Source organism: Salmo trutta, chromosome 15 (assembly GCF_901001165.1).
Source record: "Salmo trutta chromosome 15, fSalTru1.1, whole genome shotgun sequence".
Lineage (NCBI taxonomy): Eukaryota > Metazoa > Chordata > Actinopteri > Salmoniformes > Salmonidae > Salmo > Salmo trutta.
In genome coordinates this window covers 29,425,871-29,452,662 of record NC_042971.1, presented here as the reverse complement: position 1 = coordinate 29,452,662, position 26,792 = coordinate 29,425,871, and the positions used below count along the sequence as shown (strand labels likewise).

Below are 26,792 nucleotides of genomic sequence, written 5' to 3'. Positions count from 1 at the left end.
TGAGTGGATAGTCTACTTTCATGAACTCATATTCTTTTTGCATAATGTCTCCACTTTCCACAAGAGACTTCAGCTTGCAGTGAATCTCATCTTTGGACAGTGGTGTGGGGTCACGTGACAATTTCAGATAGAAAGCGGTGTTGTTCAATTGTCCCCGGATCTCATTCACATAGTCATCACGGTTTACATCACATCCAATGCTTATCTCTGTTTAGGGAGATTATTGCAGACTCTGTATTCTCATTTTAATATTCAAAATCTGAGACATCTTTTTCCACCAATCTGCAGTATGTTTCTAGGCAGGGATTTCTGTATCTAGGTGGATTTGGCTCAAAAAGGGGTATTCGTTCTGGGGGAAATGTCATTCTCTATTGTGTCACCCATAGTCTGAACACTCGTCTCACCCATACTTGACATATCCACATTTGGAAATAATTTCTGAAACTCTATTGTGGTGTCAAAGTCATTACATGATGCAGTGGGGATGAAAGATAAACCCTTACTCAAGGCCAACTCACATGAAGTGATGATGGGACGTGAAGAAAGGTTAATCACACTCAGGCATTCTGACTGCGTGTCCAATAGTGACCTTGCTCCTCTGTTCTTCTTGCCCCTCCGACACTTCTTCCCCGTCCGTGGTGCTGCTGACCCCTGTTGGGCCATTGAGGGTATCCTCTTCCCCCTCGCTTGCGTCCTAAAAAAGATCCACTCCCATGGGAATCATAGCTGTAATCCGAATCTGCATCAAGAGAAGATGCACTTAAGTGTGGAGGTAGGGTAACCTGTTTTGGGTAGTCTCTGACATCACTGCGTGTCCTCGATGTGGATTCCCTCTCCACAGATACACCTCATTTTGTTCATAGTCATTGGAGTGCTGCTCAAACTTCTTAATCTTCCTCGCTCTGATGTCCTGCTCCTGGTAATTCTTGAATTTCAATAGTGTGCTCTCCATATTTGTGCAACCAGTTTACTATGTGTCCCCCAATGCCCCGACAGATGGGGACACGCACCGGGCATGAGTGCACAGGGCATCAGTCTTTCTAATCTCTACATGTTGAGGTAACTACAGGGGCCAGGCATTCAATCAATCACATTTATTTATAAAGCCCTTTTTACATCAGCAGATGTCACAAAGTGCTTATACAGAAACCCAGCCTAAAACCCCAAACAGCACAAATGCAGATGTACTGTAGAAGCACGATGGCTAGGAAAAAATCCCTAGAAAAGCAGGAAGCTAAGGAGAAACCTAGAGAGGATCCAGGCTCTGAGGGGTGGCCAGTTCTATTTTGACTGTGCCGGGTGAAGATTATAAGAGTAAATGGCCATTAAAGCCAGATCGTTCTTCAAGATGTTCAAACGTTCATAGATGACCAGCAGGGTCAAATAATAATCACTGGTTGTAGAGGGTGCAACAGGTCAGCACCTCAGGAGTAAATGTCAGTTGGGTTTTCATAGCTGAGCATTCAGAGGTTGAGACAGCAGGTGCGGAAGAGAAAGAGAGAGGGAGAGGGAGAGAGCGAGAGCGAGAGGGAGAAGAAGGGAGAGAGTCGAAAACAGCAGGTCTGGGTCAATGTAGCATATCTGGTGAGCAGGCCAGAGTACCATAGCCGCAGGCAGAACAGTTGAAACTGGAGCAGCAGCACGACAAGGTAGCACGTCTGGTGAACAGGTCAGGGTTTCATAGGCACAGGAAAAACAGCAGAAACTGGATCAGCAGCACGAACCGGTAGACTGGGGACAGGGACATCCAGGAGTCATCAGGCCAGGTAGTCCTGATGCATGGTCCTTAGGCTCAGGTACTCCAGGAGGGGAGAGAAAGAAAGAGAGAGAGTGAGAGAAAGAGAATGAGAGAAATGGTAGAATTACAGGGAGTATACTTAAGTTCACACAGGACACCAGATATGACAGGGGAATTTTACCAGATAGGACAGACTGACCCTAGCGTCCTGGCACATAGACTATTGCAGCATAAATTCTATAGGCTGAGACAGGGGGGGTTGGGACACTGTGGCACTGTCAGACGATACCCCTGGACAACACTAGAGGGATATGAACAGGCCACCAACTTACTACCCTGAGACAAGGCTGACTATAGCCCACGAAGATCTCCTCCACCGCACGAGCACGAGAGGGGCGCAAAATCGGACAAGAAGGTTACGTCAGTGACTCAACCCACTCAAGTTGAGTATAGCGAAAAAAGCCTGGCACGATGTGACGCACCCCTCCTAGGGACGGCATGGAAGAGAACGAGTACTAGTTTGATTTGATTTGTAAGCCAGTGACTCAGCCCCCGTAATAGGGTCAGAGACAGAAAATCCCAGTAGAGAGAGGGGAGCCGGCCAGGCAGAGACAGCAAGGGCAGTTCATCACTCCAGTGCCTTGCCATTCACCTTCGCACCCCTGAGCCAGATTGAACTCATTCATAGGATCTACTGAAGAAATTAGTCTTCAGTTGATATTTAAAGGTTGAGACCGAGTCTGCGTCTCTCACATGAATAGGCAGACCATTCCATAAAAATGTAGCTCCAGAGGAGAAAACTCTGCCTCCAGCTGTTTGTTTAGAAATTCTAGGGACAATAAGGAGGCTTGCATCTTGTGAACGTAGGGTACATGTAGGTATGTAAGGCAGGACAAAATTATAGAGAAAGGTAGGAGAAAGTCCATGTAATGCTTGTAGGTTAGCAGTAAAACCTTGAAATCAGCCCTAGCCTTAACAGGACGCCAGTGTAGAGGCTAGCACTGGAGTAATATGATAACATTTTGGGGTTCTAGTCAAGATTTTAGCAGCCGTACTTAGCACTAACTGAAGTTTATTTAGTGCTTTATCCGGGTAGCCAGAGTGTAGAGTACTGCAGTGGTCTAATCTAGAAGTATTTGCTTTTCTACATCATTTTTGGACAAAATGTTATGATTTTTGCAATATTACTGTCAAGGTTCAGGAGAAGACCCAGAAGCAGACAGTTTCGAAGTAACAAAAGTTTATTACAAAAACAGGAGGGACAGGCAAACAACAGGTCAAGGGCAGGCAGAGGTCAGTAATCCAGAGCAGAGTCCAAAATGTACAGAACAGCAGGCTGGCTCAGGGTCAGGGCAGGCAGAGGTCAGTAATCCAGGGAGGTTTAACAAGGTACAGAACGGCAGGCAGGCTCATGGTCAGGGCAGGCAAAATGGCCAAAACTAGATAGCAGGAACTAGAGAAAGACAGGAGAATACACTGGTGGGTTTGAAGAAAAACAAAATGAACTGGCAACAGACAAACTAGAACACAGGTATAAATACACTGGGAATAATGGGGAAGATGGGAGACACCTGGAGGGGGTGGAGACAATCACAAGGACAGGTGAAACAGATCAGAGTGTGACAGTTACAAAATATTTTTGATATGTTCGTCAGAAGAGATCAGGATTCAGAGGAACATAGTCCTTCACAGTTTTATTTGAGACGACTGTACAACCGTCAAGATGAATTGTCAGATCAAACAGCAGATCGCTTTGTTTCTTGGTACCTAGAACTAGCATCTCTGTTTTGTCTGAGGTTAAACGTAAAAGAAATTGCCCCATCCACTTCCTTATGTCTGAAACACAGGCTCCCAGGGTAGCGAATTTTGGGGCTTTACCATGTTTAATCAAAATGTACAGCTGTGTATCGTCCGCATAGCAGTGAATGTTGACATTGAGTTCCCTAATGACATCACCAAGAGGTAGAATATATAGTGAAAACAATAGTTGTCCTAAAACGGACCCTTGAGGACAAACCATCCACAGAGACGAACTGATATCTTTCCGAAAGATAAGATCTAAACCAGGTGTGTTTCGTATACGTAATTTATGTCTTCAGGAAGGCAGTGAGGTGCTACACAACAGCTTTTTCTAAAATGTTTGAGAGAAATGGGAGATTCAAGGGAAGTCATTGTTTTGGGAAAGTTGAAGGTGAGTAGTTGATATCGTGTAGACTACATACAAGACCAGATTTACCAACATGGACAGGTGGTACCACAGGTGACATTTGAAACCATCAATTCACTCCCTCCCCCCATAATTTAAAGGTACAACTGTACTATACTTTGGAAAAAGAGGTGAGGTGAACTTTTTGAGGCCAGACTCAAAGTTTAATAATTGTTCTAGTGTACCATGCACTGTGTGTTATTGTGGCAGTGGCCTGTATAGCATGCTCGGCTGAAGTAATTGTAGACGGACAGTCGGAGCGGTACCCTGTCATTCAGCCCAAGGGCCTGTACAGGCCGAAGCAGCAGTGACGTAAAGGAGAATGTTCTGGGTGAGAGGGGAGGGGTCGCAAGGTTGTGGAAGGCATGATGCGAATCAGGAACAGCTTGTGGCCATTTTCACAGCTGACCTGTTCCATCATATGAGGGCTGTTAGTGTACAGTACGCAACACAAACACAAATACACATGTATCCACAGCAGGATGAGCAAACTGTGTGGTTATGTGTCCGCCAAACAATCATGTTCCAGGTTTGTCTTTCACCCCCCCCCCCCCCCCATGCACGCACGCACACACACACACACACACACACACAGTACATCGTGTTTCTGGGAATAACACTCTCCATACGGAAGCAGGCCAACTAGTTGTTTATGCGATGAGTTATACTTTTGAATATTCTGTCCATAAAACATTTTTCCAAGAGTCTTGATGATCATCCAGGTGCATCCAGGTGCTTTTTGGCGAACTTGAGTCAACTTTTTGGACGACATGGGTCCCATTATGCCTGGCGAAACCAATGGCCTGCACTGGTACTTATGGCCTGCACTGTGAGCCCTCTTTTAATGATGTCTCAGTTTTAGGCCCCCATCTCAAGGCTTCACATCCTCTGTAGCCCACTCCCCTGCCTGAAATAAAAACACAGTGATTGGTACAGTTTCAGGATCAGGAGGGGGCTTTCTAAAGCTGAGTAATTGCTGGGTCTGAATAGAAAACATATTGCTGTTCTCCATTTTGGCATTCCCAACCAGTTTATACAGTTGAAGTCGGAAGTTTACATACACCTCAGCCAAATACATTTAAACTCAGTTTTTCACAACTCCTGACATTTAATCCTAGTAAAAATTCCCTGTCTTAGGTCAGTTAGGATCACCACTTTATTTTAAGAATGTGAAATGTCAAAATAATAGAAGAGAATGATTTATTTCAGCTTTTATTTCTTTCATCACATTCCCAGTGGGTCAGAAGGTTACATACACTCAATTAGTATTTGGTAGCATTGCCTTTAAATTGTTTAACTTGGGTCAAATGTTTCGGGTAGCCTTCCACAAGCTTCCTACAATAACTTGGGTGAATTTTGGCCCATTCCTCCTGACAGAGCTGGTGTAACTGAGTCAGGTTTGTAGGCCTCCTTGCTTGCACACGCTTTTTCAGTTCTGCCCACAAATTTTCTATAGGACTGAGGTCAGGGCTTTGTGATGGCCACTCCAACACCTTGACTTTGTTGTCCTTAAGCCATTTTGCCACAACTTTGGAAGTATGCTTGGGGTCATTGTCCATTTGGAAGACCCATTTGCGACCAAGCTTTAACTTCTTGACTGATGTCGTGAGATGTTTCTTCAATATATCCACATAATTGTCCTGCCTCGTGATGCCATCTTTTTTGTGAAGTGCACCAGTCCCTCCTGCAGCAAAGCACCCCCACAACATGATGCTGCCACCACCGTGCTTCATGGTTGGGATGGTGTTCTTCTGCTTGCAAGCCTCCCCCTTTTTCCTCCAAACATAACGATGGTCATTATGGCCAAACAGTTCTATTTTTGATTCAGACCAGAGAACATTTCTCCAAAAAGTACAATCTTTGTCCCTATGTGCAAACCGTAGTCTGGCTTTTTTAATGGCGGTTTTGAAGCAGTGGCTTCTTCCTTGCTGAGCGGCCTTTCAGGTTATGTCAATATATGACGCGTTTTACTGTGGATATAGATACTTTTGTACCTGTTTCCTCCAGCATCTTCACAAGGTTGATTTGAACTTTTTGCACCAAAGTTCGTTCATCTCTAGGAGACAGAACACGTCTCCTTCCTGAGCGGTATGACGGCTGTGTGGTCCCATGGTGTTTATACTTGCGTACTATTGTTTGTACAGATGAATACCTGGGATAGGATTAAGGATTATCCTTCTAACCCCCCCCCCCCCCCCCCCCCCCCCCCCCCCAGTTGTTCCACTGGATATCATAAGGTGAATGCACCAATTTGTAAGTCGCTCTGGATAAGAGCGTCTGCTAAATGACGTAAATGTAATGTAAATGTACCTTCAGGCATTTGGAAATCCCAAGGATGAACCAGACTTGTGGAGGTCTACAATTTTTTTTCTGAGGTCTTGGCTGATTTCTTTAGATTTTCCCATGATGTCAAGCAAAGAGGAACTGAGTTTGAAGGTAGGCCTTGAAATACATCCACAGGTACACCTCCAATTGACTCAAATGATGTCAATTAGCCTATCAGAAGCTTCTACAACCATGACATAATTTTCTGGAATTTTCCAAGCTGTTTAATGGCACAGTCAACTTAGTGTTTGTAAACTTCTGACCCACTGGAATTGTGATACAGTGAGTTATAAGTGAAATAATCTGTCTGTAAACAATTGTTGGAAAAATTACTTGTGTCATGCACAAAGTAGATGTCCTAACCGACTTGCAAAAACTATAGTTTGTTAACAAGAAATTTGTGGTGGTTGAAAAACAAGTTTTAATGACTCCAAGCTAAGTCTAGGTAAACTTCCGACTTCAACTGTATGTATATCCGATTCCACCCCTTGCATGTCTTCAATGAAAACATTATTGAAGTGTTTTAGCCCATGAAATGCGTGTGTTGTACTGTGCGGACTGGAATTAGAAGGAAAGCTCTGACTGCTTTTGTCATTTAGGGTATGACATGAAAGAAAACAACATTTTGTAATAGTTTCATTCCAAGCAGGATAATTATATCACTTCTGTTACATTTTCTGTAAATTCATACTTTTTTGGGCTGGGTTGTAGTTTTAGAAACCTATGTGTTAGACCTCATAGCAGCAGGTTTTCTTCAGCATCCATGCTGCTAGAACCCTGAAGGTACGCCATATTGTTTCTGCAGCGCACCAGCTGCTCATTGGAGCTGCACATTTTCAGCATCATCAGCCAAATAAAACTGCAGTACGAGATGTACCAGTCCTTCCTCCCCTACCATGATACAGACACACACACACTCTTGATATAGTCCTTTATACCGTCTCTTCGCTTTACTCGATATCCTGTTGATGGATTTGCTCCAAAACGGCAATTACTTTTTTAATCGCATGTTCATTGCCTTGTTGACCTCCCTCCACCTTAGAAATATTTTTAAATCTCAATAATTGTGCCATTTTGATGCCCTGCAGCCTTGCACGTGTCAAAGGGACATTGCTTGTCATTCAGTGTTAGTTTAACGGTTTCTTATTAGGATGTCTTATGAAACCTGACGGATCAGAAAAAACACTTAACTCACAGCTGTAGGCAAAAGGAGGTTAATGATTATAGGCTCTCTTCTTCTTGTGTAAGAATTACTGTTTAAAGTCTTTCATCTAATGTTTTAGGAGTTCCACTTCTAAAACAGTTCTCCTTATAAAACACGTGAAAAAAGATTTTTAACAGCCATTTTGAAATTTCTCTAATTCTGTTCTCTAAGAATTTAGCTTTCTGTTGTAATTAGGCAAGGAATTCAGACACTTTCTAGAGTAATTATTAACATGTCATTATATTTGACCCAACAAATTATTAAGTAGTGAGAAAGCTGTTTTCCTTGAGAAATATATTAGAGGACGGCTTCACTTACCCTACACACAGAGCCTAGCAGCACCATTCATTCTAATGTGACAATAAAATCTTGGCAAAGTGCTTGAGGTACAATTACAGTGTACTGCTGCATGAAAGGTAAAATGGTTAGTGGCTATGTTCATAATTAAGAGTTATTAATAGTCTCTGTACAGTATGTTCAATACACCAACCCTTCCTGGGTGTTGGGTGGACTGGATAGGGCTGTATATATTAATGAGTGCTCAGTTTTCCACAGCTATAGTGTCCAACTGTGTTGACATTTAATAACTTACTCACTCCCAACACATACGGCCCTAGCCAGAGATCGCCGATGCTAACACCTAACAATAACATGATATAACATTATTGCTCATAAAGTGCTGGTAGACCTGTGTCATTATGTTGCAATGACTCTGACATTGAATGAGTCATATCCACAACTAGACCGTGTTTTTTTGTCAACTCTAGAGGAGGCTAAGTTCCGTCTGCTCTCTGTCCCCACAGGGATGACTTGCCAGGCCAGGAGTTCGTATGTGACCAGCGAGATAAAGTGGGGCTATCGCTTCATGCCGGTGCTCACCCTGGAGGATGGCTTTTACGAGGTGGACTACAACAGCTTCCACGACATCCACGAGACCAACACCCCCAGCTGCAGCGCCAGAGAGCTGGCTGAGATTAATTGCCGCATCCGCCTGCCCTTCACCTGGTCTGTGGCCAGCAAGCTCAGCCAGCAGGGGGTGCTGGAGCCCGAGAGCCGCGAGAAGAAGCATACTACCCTGGTAACCCAGGAAGAGGGGCTGGAGGAGCAGACAGAGAGGAACGGTGACATTGCTAATATAGAGAGCGAGTCCAAAGTGTAGAGGGGAGAGAGAACTTAGGCCAGAGGGGCTGTGTGGGGCTTACTGTGGTGTCTCTACTCCTCATGGCTGTCTGACCAGGTGAGCTGGTCCCAGGTCAAAGGTCAGGGCCAAGGCAGAAAAGGGAGAACCTGAGTACAAGGACGGTCTGGTCCTAGGAACCCTGCAACAAGGACAGCTTTGACCCTAAACAGGTCATTTGCCCCCCAAAGATAGATGGTACATGGCAATGGCTGGACTGAAAAGCTCTGTAATTGCATGTTTTGATAACATAGTTTTTTTCTTGAAGATATCAATTAATATTATTTAGTTTTTTTATTCAAAGATTAAACCTATACATATATATTCTAGGTTGTTTGTATTTGTATTTTTTGTATATACTATCTGTTATGTTGCCAAAGTGTGAATATTTGACAAGAAGATGTTTGATACTGATTAATTTAGACCAGGTCTGTACATATTCTATGCCTTATGTACAAAGCTTTCCTTACATTAGAGTTTTAAGAAATATGTAAGCATGTACAAAAACTCACTGTAGTTAATTTATTCTATATTGTGTACATAAGAGAATTATGGCGATTGTAATAGGCATGACAATATAACTCTTATTAACAATTCTGGATGAAAGCTCTATAGAATATTCAGCCTGGCCTAATGGACTAGTTACTTTAGACAGCAATGAAAGTAGATGAGGTTGGTCGGGGAGGATGGGTAGGCATAATCCACAACCTTCTAGCAATCCACAGGTTGTGTGTTCAGGTTGCGTCTGGGACAACTGTAGCATTTTAGCTAAAACATCCCCTAACCATTATTCTAAACGTATGCCAATTCACATGACCTGCTACGTAAAGTTACCTAACCTTTGTTGTTTTAGTTCTCCTAACCTTTAACGTAAATGTCCTAACCTTTGTTGTTATTTCCCTTAACTGCCAACATAAATTCTCCCTATAATTCTCCTACTGGTGCAACAAGCAACCTGGTCTCAGAGAAAGACGTCATCCAAGATACGTTATCCAAGCCGCAGAATGTTTATTTTATACTAATACAATTGCTCAGTGAAAGATTTTATTAAGAAGTAATACAAAAAATATAAAAAAGAAAGGAGTAAAAATTATTGGCACGACACTGAGCCTTTTTCTAAAATGTTTTATGAGATTGGAGAACATGATGGGAGGGATCTTAGACCATTCCTCCTTACAGAATCTTACCAGATCCTTGATATCCTTCATCTGCTCCTATGGACTGGCCTCTTCAATTTAAACCACAGATTTTTCACATCCTGGCAGAGGCAACCAGGTTTTAGGCTAAAATGTCCTGGTACTTGGTAAAGTTCATGATGCCGTTAACCTTAGCAAGGGCCACAGGACCAGTGGAAGCTAAATAGCCCCATAAGATGCACCACCGTAGGTATGAAGTACTTTTCTCCATATGCTTCCGTTTTTCGACGCCAAATCCACCGCTGGTGTGCATGGCCAAAGAGCTCTATTTTCATGTCATCTGACTATAGCACTGCCTGGAGTTTGCTAAACGGCATTGGCACTTGGATTGGAAACGGTGAGAAACATGCTCACTTTTCTAACATGAAGGACAGGCTTCCATCTTTTAATGTGTCTCTGAAGTGAACCCCACTGTAGTGTCCGGCCCATAGTGGACAAATGAAAGCACACTGGTACAACGAAAGAAGCCATGTGAGGGGAGCTTGGGGAAGAGCATCAAGGCCTACTCTAGCACCTTTAATTTAACTAAGTGCAGCCCGAGGGTGTTCATTTTCTTCTTTTCACATATTTAGACCTCTTTATTTCTGCTGCAGAACTGAGTTTCTAAAAGCAATTTGTTTGTGTTTCTGGCTAAATGTTTGATTTGAAATAAAACAGTGTAATATAACCTTACAATGTTATCACTATACAAAAGGGTTCTTTCTATTGCTTGTGCTGAAGAGCCATATACAGGGCTCAGACATCTACAGTGTGTAATTTTGTTATTGCAGAACGTTCTAGCTCTGCTTGTCACTGATAGCACACCTGTATAACTTTGGCTTCTGTGTGTCAATGAAAAACATTTGGGAAACACTTACCCGTATACAATGCAGTTAGTCTATAGCTAATTAAATGTTTTTATTTGTGATCCATATTTGTTACAGGTGTAGTTACTGTGAAGTTATTGGTAATTAATCAGATGTTATCAAAAGGGTAGATATTTCAGCTATGTGGTATTTCAACAGCTTAATGTAAAGCGTTATAAACATGCAGGCATCATTGTTTAATCTGACTTCTGTCCAATCTCTGAACAAAGATTGAACAAAACAGACATGTTTATATCGACTCCTTTATTTGACTGTTTTTATTCATTTGTAATTATTAATTGTATTAGGTTGTATTTTCAACATTACACTGAATTCCAAAATACTGGTTCATAAATCATCTTCGACAATACTTTAACTAATACTTATCTCACTCTCTTTTATTGATACAAATCGTATTTTACCTTTTGTGTTGATTTAATGAAATTGAGAAATATATTCACACTCTGTGGTCAATAATTGATTGAAATGGACAATCATATTTGATCTAAAGGGCACTTTATGAAACCATGTGGTACATGACCAAGAAATGGTGGTAGAGCTAGAGTTTGGGAGGACCTAATGTTTTGGGTTGGGGTGTCATACTAAAACCCTGAGGGTTGCCCAATGCACAGTACACCAACCCATTATTTATGTGACTCAAGTGCTTTTGTTCTCCCGACCTGGAATATCTCACTATCAAATGCCAACCTCATTACCTCCTGAGAGAATTCTCTTCGGTCGTCGTCACGGCCGTGTATATTCCCCCTGAAGCCGACACCGCAATGGCTCTCAAGGAACTATACTGGACTATGTGCAAAATGGAAACCTCATATCCTGAGGTCGCATTTATTGTAGCTGGGGACTACCAAAGTTTAATCAACACATCGCCTGCAATACTCGCTCATCAAGAATTCTTGACCATAGCTGCTACCGCTTCTGGGACAGCTACAAGGATGAAAAAAAACGTGGATAGATGGCAGCATTTTCGCAAAAAAATAAAGTGCAAACCACCACATTACCACAACAAGGTGACTGGGAACATGGACGAGTACAAACAGTACAGCTATGCCCTCAGTAAGGCAATCAAACAGGCAAAATGTCACTACTGAGGCACAGTGGAGTAGCAATTCAACGGCTTAGATACGAGATGTATGTGGCAGGGACTCCAGACAATCACGGATTATAAAGGGAAAACCAGCCACATCGCAGACACCAACGCCTTGCTCCCGGACAAACTAAACACTTTCTTCGCCCACTTTGAAGAAAGCACAGAAAACACGATGCGGGCCACCGCCGCTCACGAGGACTGTAAGTTATCGTCTCCGTGGCCAAAGTGAATAAGACATTTAAGCGTGTTAACCCTCGCAAAGGCTGCTGACTCAGACAGCATCCCTAGCCGCGTCCTCAGAGCATGTGCAGACAGGCTGGCTGGAGTGTTTACGGACATATTGAATGTCTCCCTGTCTATCAATCAATCAATCAAATTTATTTATAAAGCTTTTTTTATAACAGCCGATGTCACAAAGTGCTATACAGAAACACAGCCTAAAACCCCAAACAGCAAGCAATGCAGACGTAGAAGCACGGTGGCAAGGAAAAACTCCTTGGAAAGGCAGGAACCTAGGAAAAAACCTAGAGAGGTACCAGGCTCTGAGGGGTGGCCAGTCATCTTCTGGCTGTGCCGGGTTGAAATTATAACAGTACATGGCCAAGATGTTCAAACGTTCACAGATGACCAGCAGAGTCAAATAATAATAATAATCACAATGGTTGTAGAGGATGCAACAGATCAGCATCTCAGGAGTAAATGGCTTTTCATAGCCAAGCATTCAGAGTTAGAGACAGCAGGTGCGGTAGAGAGAGAGTCAAAAACAGCCAGGGTAGCACGTCCGGTGAACAGGTCAGGGTTCCTTAGCAGCAGGCAGAACAGTTGCAACTTGAGCAGCAGCACAACCAGGTGGACTGGGGACAGCAAGGCGTCATCAGGCCAGGTAGTCCTGAGGCATGGTCCCAGGGCTTTGTAGGTTAGCAGTAAAACCTTGAAATCAGGCCCTAGCCTTAAAAGGAAGCCAGTGTAGAGAGGCTAGCACTGGAGTAATATTATCACATTTTTTGTCAAGATTCTAGCAGCCGTGTTTAGCACTAACTGAAGTTTATTTAGTGCTTTATCCAGGTAGCTGGAAAGTAGAGCATTGCAATAGTCTAATCAAGCATGGATTAACTTTTCTGCGTCATTTTTGGACAGAAAGTTTCAGATATTTGCAGTGTTACGAAGATGGAAAGAAGCTGTCCTTGAAATAGTCTTGATATGTTCTTCAAAAAGAGAGATCAGGGTCCAGAGTAATGCAGAGCTCCTTCACAGTTTTATTTGAGACGACTGTACAACGATCAAAATGAATTGTCAGATCCAACAGAAGATCTCTTTGTTTCTTGGGACCTAGGACTAGCATCTCTGTTTTGTCCGAGTTTAAAAGTAAAACATTTGCCGCCATCCACTTCCTTATGTCTGAAACACAGGCTTCCAGGGAGGGCAATTTTGGGGATTCACCATGTTTTATTGAAAGGTACAGTTGTGTATTAGTGAAAGTTAACATGTTTCCCGAATGACATCACCAAGAGGTAGAATATATAGTGGTGCTAAAATGGAACCTTGAGGACACCGAAACTTACAGTTGATTTGTCAGAGGACAAACCATCCACAGAGACAAACTGATAAGATCTAAACCAGGCCAGAACTTGTCCGTGTAGACCAATTTGGGTTCTCCAAAAGAATTTGGTGATCGATGGTGTCAAAAGCGGCACAAAGGTCTAGGAGGGGCAGCAGGTAGCCTAGTAGTTAGCACGTTGGACTAGTAACCAAAAGGTTGCAAGGAACAATCCACGAGCTGACAAGGTAAATAATCTGTTGGTCTGCCCCTGAACAAGGCAGTTAACCCACTGTTCCTAGGCCGTCATTGAAAATACGAATTTGTTCTTAACTGACTTGCCTAGTTAAATAAAGAAAATACTAAATAAAGGAGCACGAGGACAGATGCTGAGTCTTGGTCTGATGCCAATAAAAGGTAATTTACCACCTTCACGATTGCAGTCTCAGTGCTATTATGGGGTCTAAAACCAGACTGAAGTGTTTCGTATACATTGTTAATCTTCAGGAAGCCAGTGAGTTACTATGCAACAGCTTTTTCAAAAATATTTGTGAGGAATGGGAGATTCGATATATAGGCCGATAGTTTTTTATATTTTTCTGGGTCAAGGTTTGGCTTTGTCAAGAGAGGCTTTATTAGTGCCACTTTTAGTGAGTTTGGTAGGGAGCCGTTTATTATGTTCAATATAGGAGGGCCAAGCACAGGAAGCAGCTCTCTCAGTAGTTTAGTTGGAATAGAGTCCAGTATACAGCTTGACAGTTTAGAGGCCATTACTATTTTCATGAATGTGTCAAAGAGATATAGGTTTAAAAACTTGAGTGACTACCTTGATTCTAGGTCCTGGCAGTGTTGTGCAGACTCAGGACAACTGAGCTTTGGAGAAATACGCAGATTTAAAAAGGAGTCCGTAATTTGCTTTCCAATGATCATGATCTTTTCGTCAAAGAAGTTCATGAATTTATCACTGCTGAAGTGAAAGCCATCCTCTTTTGGGGATTGTTGGTTTTTAGTTAGCTTTGCGACAGTATCAAACATAAATTTGGGATTCTCTTATTCTCCTCAATTAAGTTGGAAAATAGTATGATCGAGCAGTAAGGGTTCTTCGATATTGCATGCTACTGTTTTTCCAAGCTAGTTGGAAGACTTCTAGTTTGGTGGAGCGACATTTACGTTCCAATTTTTTGGAAGCTTGCTTCAGGGCTCGGGTATTTTCTGTATACCAGGGAGATAGTTTCTTATGATAAATGTTTTTTGTTTTTAGGGGTGCAACTGCATCTAGGGTATTACGCAAGGCTAAATTTAGTTCCTCAGTTAGGTGGTTAATACTCTTAAGGATGAACCCCTTTTTTTCAATTTTTGCTTTAAATGACATACCCAAATCTAACTGCCTGTAGCATCGGCCCTGAAGCAAGGATATGCATATTCTTATGTTTGTGTTGCTTCACAGTCTCCGTTGTTCCATAAGGTGTATTTTATCTGTTTTTTAAATCTGATTCTACTGCTTGCATCAGTTACCTGATGTGGAATAAAGTTAAATGTAGTCATGGCTCTATGTAGTACTGTGCGCCTCCCATAGTCTGTTCTGGACTTAGGAACTGTGAAGAGACCTCTGATGGCATGTCTTGTGGGGTATGCATGGGTGTCCGAGCTGTATGCTAGTTGTTTAAACAGACAGCTCGGTGCTTTAAACATGCCAATACCTCTCACAAATCCTACTGGTGATGAAGTCAATCTCTCCTCCACTTTGAGCCAGGAAAGATTGACATGCATATTATTAATGTTTGCTCTCTGTGCACATCCAAGGGCCAGCCGTGCTGCCCTGTTCTGAGCCAATTGCAGTTTTCCTAAGTCCCTCTTTGTGGCACCTGACCACATGACTGAACAGTAGTCAAGGTGCGACAAAACTAGAGCCTCTAGGACCTGCCTTGTTGATAGTGCTGTTAAGAAGGTAGAGAATCGATTTATAATGGACAGACTTCTCCCCATCTTAGCTACTATCAATATGACAGTTTACAATCCAGGGTTACTCCAATTAGTTTAGTCACCTCAACTTGCTCAATTTCCAAATGATTTATTGCAAGATTTTGTTGAGATTTAGGGTTTAGTGAATGATTTGTCCAAAATACAATGCTTTTAGTTTTTTGAAATATTTAGGACTAATGTATTCCTTGCCTGCAGCTCTTTCTTAAGTGTTGCAATCATTTCAGTCGCTGTCGTAGCTGACGTGTATAGTGTTGAGTCATCTGCATACATAGACACACTGGTTTTACTCAAAGCCAGTGGCATGTCATTAGGAAAGATTGAAAAAAGGAAGGGGCCTAGACAGCTGCCCTGGGGAATTCCTGATTCTACCTGGATTATGTTGGAAAGGCTTCCATTAAATAACACCCTCTGTGTTCTGTTAGACAGGTAACTCTTTATCCACAGTAAAGCCATAACACATACATTTTTCCAGCAGCAGACTATGATTGATAATGTCAAACGACACACTGAAGTCTAACAAAACAGCCCCCACAATATTTTTGTCATCACTTTCTCTCAGCCAATCATCAGTCATTTGTGTAAGTGCTGTCCTTGTTGAATGTCCTTTCCTATAATCGTGCTGAAAGTCTGTTGTCAATTTGTTTACTGTAAAATTACAATGTTATCCAAAACTTTACTAAGGGTTAGTAACAGGCTGATTGGTCGGCTATTTGAGCCAGTAAAGGAGGCTTTACTATTCTTAGGTAGCGGAATGACTGTTGCTTCCCTCCAGGCCTGAGGGCACACACTTTCTAGTAGACTTAAATTGAAGAAATGGCAAAATAGGAGTGGCAATATTGTCAGATATTATCCTCAGTAATTTTCAATCCAAGTTGTCAGACCCCAGTGGCTTGTCATTGTTGATAGACAGCAATGCTTTTTCCACCTCTTCCACACTCACTTTACATCATTCAAAAGTACAATTCCTGTCTTTCATAATTTGGTCAGATATACTTGGATGTGTAGTGTCAGCATTTCTTGCTGGCATGTCATGCCTAAATTTGCTAATCTTGCCAATGAAAAAATCATTAAATTGGCAATAGCAGTCCGTTTTCTGATGAATGATGGAGCTGAGTTTGCCTTTTTCTTTATGTCATTTATCTTTGTTTCATAGTGTAGTTTCTTGCAGTATTTGCAGTACGTTTGCCAATCAGCTGTGCAGCCAGACTTATTTGCCATTCCTTTTGCCTCATCCTTCTCAACCATACAATTTTTCAAATCCTCATCAATCCACTGGGATTTAACAGTTTTACATTAATGGGTTTAGTGCAACGTCTGTTTGCTCCTCATTACACACCATGGACCAACAAATATTATTTACATCAACAACATAGGAATCAAAAAACTTTGTGTATGACTTCTTGTACACTATATTAGGCCCTTCAGAACTTTGGTTTTCCTAGATATGGCTACTATATTATGATCACTACAGCCAATGGATCTGGATACTGCTTTCAATAACATTTCTGCTGCATTAGTAAAGATGTGATTAATACATATTGAGGATTTCATTCCTGTGCCGTTTGTAACTACCATGGTAGGTTGACTGACAACCAGGTTGCAGGCACTGGATACAGTTTGAAGCCTTTTCTTGAGTGTGCAGCTTGATGAAAGCCAGTCAATATTTAAATCACACAGAAAATATACTTCTGTTGATATCACATACCTTATCAAGCTTTTCACACATGTTATCCAGATACTGACTGTTAGCACTTTGTGGTCTATAGCAGCTTCCCACTAGAAGGGGCTTTAGGTGAGGCAGATAACCTTGTATTACTACAACTGTATCATCAAAGGTATTGTCTTAGTGAGTTTCAGAGATAGTCAGAATATGAATGTCATCTGTTACTAGCAAGTTATTACTTTCATGAACCCTGTTTCTTAAGTTACATATGTTAACGTGGTCTATTTTGATCACTTTTCTGGGATGCTTGCTTGTTTTCCTTGCTTTACTGGGAAGCTTACCAGAGGTAGATATTCTCAGGTTATTTATGTAAGTGCAGGGTGAGCTGCACACAATGGACTTCCTACTAGGGCACCGCCTCAGTGCTAACAGTATAAATCTGGTTCATAGGCACATGATTGCTGCATACAATAGCTGTAGGATCAGCAGAGGCATTCAGGGCAGTTAGAGGGACATAAATTAGGTTACTTACTGTACATTGTGTCTACCAATGCCCCTGGTATAATGTACATTTGCTAAAGCATTATTATGACTCAGCGACACAATGGTAGGGATTAACTGAGCTTGGCTTGGGTCATTGATAACTCATTATCTCAACGCAGCCTTATAATGCTGTGAAAGGATCCAGGAACCCAAATGATTTGGGTGGATCCCATCCTCCTTATAAAATGTGTTTTGTTTCCAAAAGGTATCGAAATTGTCAACAAAAGTTACACCCAATGAGCTGTAATAATCACATAGCCAGTAGTGAAGAGAAAAAATCCTGCTAAAGCGTATAATGCCTCATTTCAGAGAGGGCACAGGGCCAGATATGATGGGTCTTTTATTAGTTTCTACAAAAGAGTCAGTCAGTTCTTAGAAATCCAGGTTCTGTCTATTTAAGGTTCCACAGTTGACAATGCATGTCAGAGCAAAAACCAAGCCATGAGGTCGCAGGAATTGTCTGTAAAGCTCAGAGACAGAATTGTGTCGAGGCACAGATCTGGGGAAGGATACCAAAAAATGTCTGCAGTATTGAAGGCACATGACAGCCCGCTTGGAGTTTGCCAAAAGGCACCTAAAGGACTCTCAGACCATAAGAAACAAGATTCTCTGGTCTGATGAAACCAAGACTGAACTCTTTGGCCTGAATACCAAGTGTCACGTCTTGAGGAAATCTGGCACCATCCCTATGGTGAAGCATGGTGATGGCATCATGGTGTGGGGATGTTTTTCAGTGGCAGGGACTGGGAGACTAGTCAGGATCGAGGGAAAGATGAACGGAGCAAAGTATAGAGAGAGATCCTCAATGAAAACCATCTCAGGACCTCAGACTGGGACGAAGGTTTCTAAAAACCTGTTTTTGCTTTGTCATTATGGATTATTATGTATAGATTGACGAGGGGGAAAATAATTTAATTTAATTTCAGAATAAGGCTGTAACGTAACAAAATGTGGAAATAGTCAAGGGGTCTAAATACTTTCCGAATGCACTGTATTGTCCATAATGTCTGCACACACCATCATATACATATACAGTGCCTTCAGAAAGTATGAACACCCCTTGCATGCAATAATAGTGTTTAATATGATTTTGAATTACTACCTCATCAATTTAACCCACACATACAACTATCTGTAAGGTCCCTCAGTCAAGCAGTGAATTTCAAACACAGATTCAACCACAAAGACTAGGGAGGTTTTCCAATGCTTCGCAAAGAAGGGCACCTATTGGTAGATGGGTAAAGTAAAAATAAAAAAGCAGACATGGAATATCCCCTTGAGCATTTTCCATGTATTAATTACACTTTGGATGGTGTATCAATACACCCAGTCACTTCAAAGATAAAGGCGTCCTTCCTAAGTTGCCGGAGAAGAAGGAAACCACTCAGGAATTTCACCATGGGGCCAATGGTGACTTTAAAACAGTTACAGATGTTAATGTCTGTGATAGGAGAAAACTGAGGATGGATCAACAGCATTGTACAATACTAACCTAAATGAAAGAGTTAAAAGAAGGAAGCCTGTACAGAATAAAAACGTTCCAAAACAATCATCCTGTTTGCAATAAGGCACTAAAGTAAAACTGCAAAAATGTGGCAAAGAAATTAACTTTATATTCTGAATTCAAAGTGTTATATTTGGGGCAAATCCAACACAACACATCACTGAGTCCCATTCTTCAAAATGTTAAGCATGGTGGTGGCTGCATCATGTTATGGATATGCTTGTCATCGGCAAGGACTAGGGAGTTTTTTGGGATAAAAAGAAACGCAATCGATCTAAACACAGGCAATATCCTGGAGGAAAAATGTACATTCTTTAACCCTTGCCTTGTACCTATGTTTGTCCTCTGTAGCTGCTTGCCTTTCTTTAGTTTTTTTTAAATACATGCTTTTTAATAAAACTTGTCAATTACCTACCACCGACCGTTTCCTCGTATCGACTGACAGTAACTCAATGTAGTCTGAGGTGTACTACGCCCACAGTTGTCGTAACCCAACTCCACCAAGATGTACATATCGTGGAGTTGAGGAACCCAGCTACCGTACAGTTTGACTTTTGTGTATGTTGAACTGCTCTTCTCTGCATTGTGTTGTGTGTAACAATAAGGTTATGATTTCAAAATAGGCAAGAAGAGGTGCCGTGAACAGGGTTGGGTATAGAGGTCTTCAAAAACTGACACCCGTTCCGCATGGACCCGAGGACAATCAGACCCGTTCCAAAATGGCCTGTGGAAAAATAGATCCAAACAGAGTTCGGATAAGAGTCCGGTTCAGATCTGAGAGTAGAAAGAGAGAAAGAAAGAAACCTCCAACTGGGCGCAGCCAGTGCCATCAATAAACGAGTGATATTGGTCAAATGATCCACAGTTACTTGTGCTTAAAAACGGACTATAACAAATTACAAAATAAATACTAATTGTGTTTCGATGTGTAGCATATTCAAAACTTTATAGCCTATTCTGCCCTACCAAGCAAAAAGGCAGTAACTGCTCATAACTTGGTTTCACAGTAACACGGTAACACACAATACAATAGAGGCAGGATACTTGTCCACATGATTAAGCATGTGTGTAATGTAGCAAAAATGACATTAACTAATTTTCAACCAAATTAGCAGGTTCTGCCTTTTTGCTTGGTAGGGCAGCTGTCGGAGATTTGAGCGCAAAATGCATCAGGGCATTGCACACATATAGGTCTATGCGTTCACTGTATATTAATATATAAAATAGATATATAAAGGAAGAGAAGCTTAAGCGCCATGTTCCCGGCAGCAACATGCATTCCTATCCTTGTCGGATAGGCTACTACAGTCGTGGCCAAAAGTTTTGAGAATGACACAAATATTAATTTTCACAAAGTCTGCTGCCTCAGTTTGTATGATGGCAATGTGCATATACTGCAGAATGTTATGAAGAGTGATCAGATGAATTGCAATTAATTGCAAAGTCCCTCTTTGCCATACAAATGAACTGAATCCCCAACAAACATTTCCACTGCATTTCAGCCCTGCCACAAAAAGACCAGCTGATATCATGTCAGTGATTCTCTCGTTAACACAGGTGTGAGTGTTGACGAGGACAAGGCTGGATGTCAAGGCTGTGGGTAACTGGTGAAAGGAGTCTGGCACAGGAGAGCTGAGATACGTGGACAAGGTATTTAATTCAAGAAAACACCAGTATAAACACAATACTATGGTGCTGGAAAAAATACAGGTACCACGAAATAAACGGGCGTAATAACAAAACCCGGTAACAATATACCAGCCATCAGATACAGCCTTACAATAAAACAAACACACACAAACATTAGGGAAACCAGAGGGTTAAATAATGAACATGTAATGAGGGAATTGAAACTAGGAGTGTGAAAACCAAAGACAAAACAAATGGAAAATGAAAAGTGGATCGGCGATGGCTAGAAGGCCGGTGACGTCGACCACCGAACGCCGCTCGAACAGGGAGAGGGACCGACTCCGGCGGAAGTCGTGACACTGGAGATCACTCTGTCATGCTGATTGAGTTTGAATAACAGATTGGAAGCTTCAAAAGGAGGGTGGTGCTTGGAATCATTGTTCTTCCTCTGTCAATCATGGTTACCTGCAAGGAAACACGTGCCGTCATCATTGCTTTGCACAAAAAGGGCTTCACAGGCAAGGATATTGCTGCCAGTAAGATCGCACCTAAATCAACCATTTATCGCATCATCAAGAACATCAAAGAGAGCGGTTCAATTGTTGTGAAGAAGGCTTCAGGGTGCCGAAGAAAGTCCAGCAAGCGCCAGGACCGTCTCCTAAAGTTGATTCAGCTGCGGGATCGGGGCACCACCAGTATAGAGCTTGCTCAGGAATGGCAGCAGGCAGGTGTGAGTGCATCTGCACGCACAGTGAGGCGAAGACTTTTGGAGGATGGCCTGGTGTCAAGAAGGGCAGCAAAGAAGCCACTTCTCTCCAGAAAAAACATCAGGGACAGACTGATATTCTGCAAAAGGTACAGGGATTGGACTGCTGAGGACTAGGGTAAAGTCATTGTCTCTGATGAATCCCCTTTCCGTTTGTTTGGGGCATCCAGAAAAAAGCTTGTCCTGAGGAGACAAGGTGAGCGCTACCATCAGTCCTGTGTCATGCCAACAGTAAAGCATCCTGAGACCATTCATGTGTGGGGTTGCTTCTCAGCCAGGGGAGTGGGCTCACTCACAATTTTGCCTAAGAACACAGCCATGAATAAAGAATGGTACCAACACATCCTCCGAGAGCAACTTCTCCCAACCATCCAGGAACAGTTTGGTGACGTATTTTGTGTCCATGGCCAGTATACTCCCCAGACCTTAATCCCATTGTGAACTTGTGGTCCACCCTCAAGAGGCAGGTGGAGAAACAAAACCCCACAAATTCTGACAAACTCCAAGCGTTGATTATGCAAGAATGGACTGCCATCAGTCAGGATGTGGCCCAGAAGTAAATTGACAGCATGCCAGGGCGGATTGCAGAGGTCTTGAAAAAGAAGGGTCAACACTGCAAATATTGACTCTTTGCATCAACTTCATGTAATTGTCAATAAAAGCCTTTGACACTTATGAAATGCTTGTAATTATACTTCAGTATTCCATAGTAAGATCTGACAAAAATATCTTATTAAGACACTGAAGCAGCAAACTTTGTGGAAATTAATATTTGTGTCATTCTCAAAACTTTTGGCCACGACTGTACTGCTATGCAGATGTAGATGTACAGAAAGAGGATAATTAGTACATTTTTTACCTGAATGTTTTTTATAAAGATAACCATTATTTTGTTAGATTAAAAGAGTAAGAAGTTCAACTGTCGGTGTCAATTGGACCTCCGGTGTGAACTGCCTTCATAGGCATGCAGTAGCTAAGCCAAATAACAGCCATACCACACCAAACCTTCACAACGGTTTCTTAACTTTATTAGGGTAATATAAACATTAAGTCCAGTCATTGTTTATGGGGAAAATACAAACAGATTATTATTATTATTATATATTGCGGCATTAAATTAAGATTAGCATCTCTTTGGTTTTTCCTTTCCATGGTTTGAGTGCGAGTAGCCCTATAGTAGGCCTACCGGTAATTCTATTATATTGCAGCAAACACAACATTACAGTTGTAAGTTAATTTGTCCGGAGATAATGGCTCAACAGAATGAAACAAACACTTGTTGCATATTTAATGATGCACTATTCAGAAATCACTCTGCCGTTTCCTGGTTTCTAAAATTCTAATAGTTGTAATAATTTCAGTTTATGTGACAAAACAAGCAAGTATAGTGTAGAGAATCATGGTACCATCTAACCTGCTGTGAAATATATTTTCCATTACCAAAAATATTGTATTTTGTATTCTGTTGTACAAAACCAAAATTAAAAGTCGCAAAAAATAAACTTAAGAACGAGAAGCATAGAAATAGCGCACATACTGTAGAACAGATTGTCAGTCACCCAAAAGTTACATATTGCAGCTTTAAAGAATCATTTTGTATTTCTCTCATTGACTTCTCAAACCGTTCCTGGAAGTCTCGTGATGTTGCGCCTTTGGGTTTAGAAACACTGTGATACTGGTCCTGTCAAGAATAAGAAAAAACTATCGTGGGAGGTTTCTCTTCTGCACTGTTCAACAAATCCAGTAAATGGAGATCTGTATATAATGAGGATATGATCATGTCTCTGCCCTAACAATGGGTTGTCCCAAAGGCAGGAAGGCAGGCAACATGCTTAGGTCCAAAATAACCCTATAGAAACGTATTGGGTTTATTTTGGAGGAAGTGAAACCTCTCTCTTGTCACCTTATTAATTGGAAATTGTGTCACAGGCTCTCTTTCCATTTCGCCTGAAAAGTGGAACATCTGGTTGGTGGGGACTCTGCAGATAGCATTCTTTACATTTAGCAGAAGCTCTTATCCAGAGTGACTTACAGTAGTGAATGGAAACATTTCATACATTTTTTTCCCCGTACTGGTCCCCCATGGGAATCAAACCCACAACCCTGGCATTGCAAACACCATGCTCTACCAACTGAGCCACACGGGACCTTTCCCAACACCTCCATGTAAAGATTTATGTTGCCTCACAATATGACTTCAATAGCTAGGTTTTCCATCCAATTGGCAACAGATTTTCATGCAAATATTCTAAAATCTGCATTAAGACAATGTGTGCCTTTTCCCATCCAATTGACTTGTTGCAGATAAAAGGCTGTGCATGATGACGTAGTGCACATAAAAATACCTTGTGCAGTTAAATTCCCATATACCGAATAAAGATACAAGCATTTTAAGGTCCACTGATGGTTTTCTCACAAAAAAAGTGTTATATAACATGTGTGCCCACTGTGGTATTGGCACATGCGCTCTAGCCTACAGCATGCATATACCGTTCTGTTGGCTAGAGAGCATCAAATCATTTACATGATGAGATTATTATGGACAAAAGAGCAAGATTGTTTATTTGTCAAACGGCAGCCAAGCATCGATGATCATGTCAACAGAATAAGACCCTCAATGTTTATTGGAAAGGAATATCAAGCTCATTACTTTCCACTTTCACCACACTGTAAAGTTCATTATACACTGAACAAAAAATATAAACGCAACATGTAAAGTGTTGGTACCATGTTTCATAAGATGACATAAAAGTTCCCAGAAATGTTCCATATGCGCAAAAAGCTTATTTATCTCAAATTCTGTGCACAAATGTGTTTACTTCCCTGTTAGTGAGCATTTCTACTGTGCCAAGACAATCCATCCACCTGACAGGTGTGTCCTATCAAGAATCTGATTTTGATCATTACACAGGTGCACCTTGTGCTGGGGACAATAAAAGGCCACTCTAAAATGTGCAGTTTTGTCACACAACACAATGCCACACATGTCTCAAGTTTTGAGGGAGAGTGCAATTGGCATGCTGACTGCATGAATGTCCACCAGAGCTGTGGCCAGAAAATTCTATGTTAATTTCTCTACCAACGTAGTTTTAGAGAATTTGTCAGTACGTCCAACCAGCCTCACAACTACAGACCACGTGATTGGCGTTGTGGGAGTGAGTGGTTTGCTGATGTCAACGTTGCGAACAGAGTGCCCCATGGAGGCGGTGGGGTTATGGTATGGGCAGTCATAAGCTACGGACAACAAACACAATTGCATTTTATCAATGGCAATTTGATTGCACAGAGCTCCCGTGACGAGATCCTGAGATCCATTGTCGTGCAATTCATCTGCCGCCATCACCTCATGTTTCAGCATGATAATGTATGGCCCCATGTCACAAGGATCTGTACACAATTCCTGGAAGCTGTCCCAGTTCTTCCATGGCCTGCATACACACTAGACATTTCACACATTGAGCGTGTTTGGGCGTACGACAGCATGTTCTAGTTTCCGACAATATCCAGCAACTTTGCACAGCCATTGAAGAGGAGAGGGACAACATTCCACAGGCCGCAATCCACAGCCACATGTGAAGGAGATGTGTCGTGCTGCATGAGGCAAATGGTGGTCACACCAGATACTGACTGGTTTTCTGATCCACGCCCCTACCTTTTTTGAAGTTATCTGTATTCCCAGTCATGTGAAATCCATAGATTAAGGCCTAATGAATTTATTTCAGTTGACTAATTTCCTTATATGAACTCAGTAAAATCTTTGAAATTGTTGCATGATGAGTTTATATTTTTGTTCAGTTTAACTTATTTCAACTGTAGCCTAAACTGAATGCTTTCCAGAGACGTAGTGGGAGGACCACACCTTACTTGGAGATGATGGTTATTATATCAGTATTTGATTTTCCACCAACATTTATCGCATAATACATTTTACCGACATGAAAAGATCCCCCCTTGTCAACCGTATTTTGTTTCGTCGATATTTGGAAGGTTTACTGAAAAATGTTCTGTTTCAGGCCTGTGATTACATTTTTTTACCCGACGTACTTTACTCCCATTAAAAGGTTGGATGGAAACCTGGTTTGAGCCTCAAGAATCACCACTGTAGAACCTCCCCCCTCAACCTTACATCAATACATGTAACTGTTTACTGGTGACTTTGGCACCAATGTCTTTTCAAAGAGTACCATTTCTCTCTCATTGTGAAATTCCTTCCACTGAATTATAAAGTCTCCATGTTGGTCTTTTCTTTGGTTTCACCCTACTTGTCTCTGTCACTGACCACTCCAATCTCTGCCGCCCACCCCAGGCCCACGCAGTTGTTCTTTTAGTGTGATAGTGCAGAGATAATTGATGGATGATAAGCATGGTTTATATGAAAGCACAATAATTGTACAAAAACCTTTTTATGAATTGATAAAGTATGTTTGAAATAAATATGTGTTTGATTTACCCCCAAAACAAGAGTAAAGATAAAGTGATTCGGAAATGATTCAGACCCTCCACTTTTTCCATATTTTGTTATGTTACAGCCATATTATAAAATTAATGAAATTGTTTTTTTTCCCTCATCAATATACACACAAAACCCCATAATGACAAAGTAAAAAAAAGGTTCTTAGAAATTTTTGCAAATGTATTAAAAATAAAAAACTGAAATATCACATTTACATAAGTATCCATACCCTTTACTCAGTACTCTGCTGAAGCACCTTTGGCAGTGATTACAGCCTCGAGTCTTCTTGGGTATGAAGCTACAAGCTTGGCACAACTGTATTTGGGGAGTTTCTCTCCCATTCTTCTCTGCAGATCCTCTCAAGCTCTGTCAGGTTGGATGGGGAGCGTCGCTGCACTGGAGGTGTCTCTCCAGAGATGTTCGATTGGGTTCAAGTCCGGGCTCTGGCTGGCCCACACAAGGACATTCAGAGACTTGTCCCGAAGCCACTCCTGCGCTGTCTTGGCTGTGTGCTCTAAGTCGTTGTCCTGTTGAAAGGTCAACCTTCGCCCCCAGTCTGAGGTCCATAGTGCTGTGGAGCAGGTTTTCATCAAGGATCTCTCTGTACTTTGCTCTGTTCATCTTTCCCTCGATCCTGACTATTCTCCCTGTCCCTGCCGCTGAAAAACATCTCCACAGCATTCCTACAGACGTGATGCTTAGCATTCAGGCCAAAAAGTTCAATCAGTTTCATCAGACCAGAGAATGTGCCTTTTGACAAACTCCAAGCGAGCTGTCATGTGCCTTTTACTGAGGAGTGGCTTCCGTCTGGCCACTCTACCATAAAGGCCTGATTGGTGGACTGCTGCAGAGATAATTGTCCTTCTGGAAGGTTCTCCATCTCCACAGAGGAACTCTGCAGCTATGTCAGAGTGA

At 41.8% G+C, this 26,792-nt stretch overlaps 1 protein-coding gene across 6 annotated transcripts in view; it reads left to right on the top strand.

Moving 5' to 3' along the window:
- The window catches only part of LOC115148764 (G protein-activated inward rectifier potassium channel 2-like), a 110,043-nt gene extending 98,819 nt beyond the window's left edge, over window positions 1-11,224 (top strand). For 3 of the 6 annotated variants that reach the window (XM_029690969.1, XM_029690970.1, XM_029690971.1), the window contains one exon: window positions 8,277-11,222. In XM_029690969.1, the coding sequence (XP_029546829.1) occupies window positions 8,277-8,632 (356 nt within the window). In that variant the 3' untranslated portion in view covers window positions 8,633-11,222. Of the gene's footprint in view, window positions 1-8,276 lie in introns of all 6 variants that reach the window. The other 3 variants (XM_029690968.1, XM_029690967.1, XM_029690972.1) reach the window with 2 other exon arrangements.
- Window positions 11,225-26,792: the final 15,568 nt, after the last annotated feature.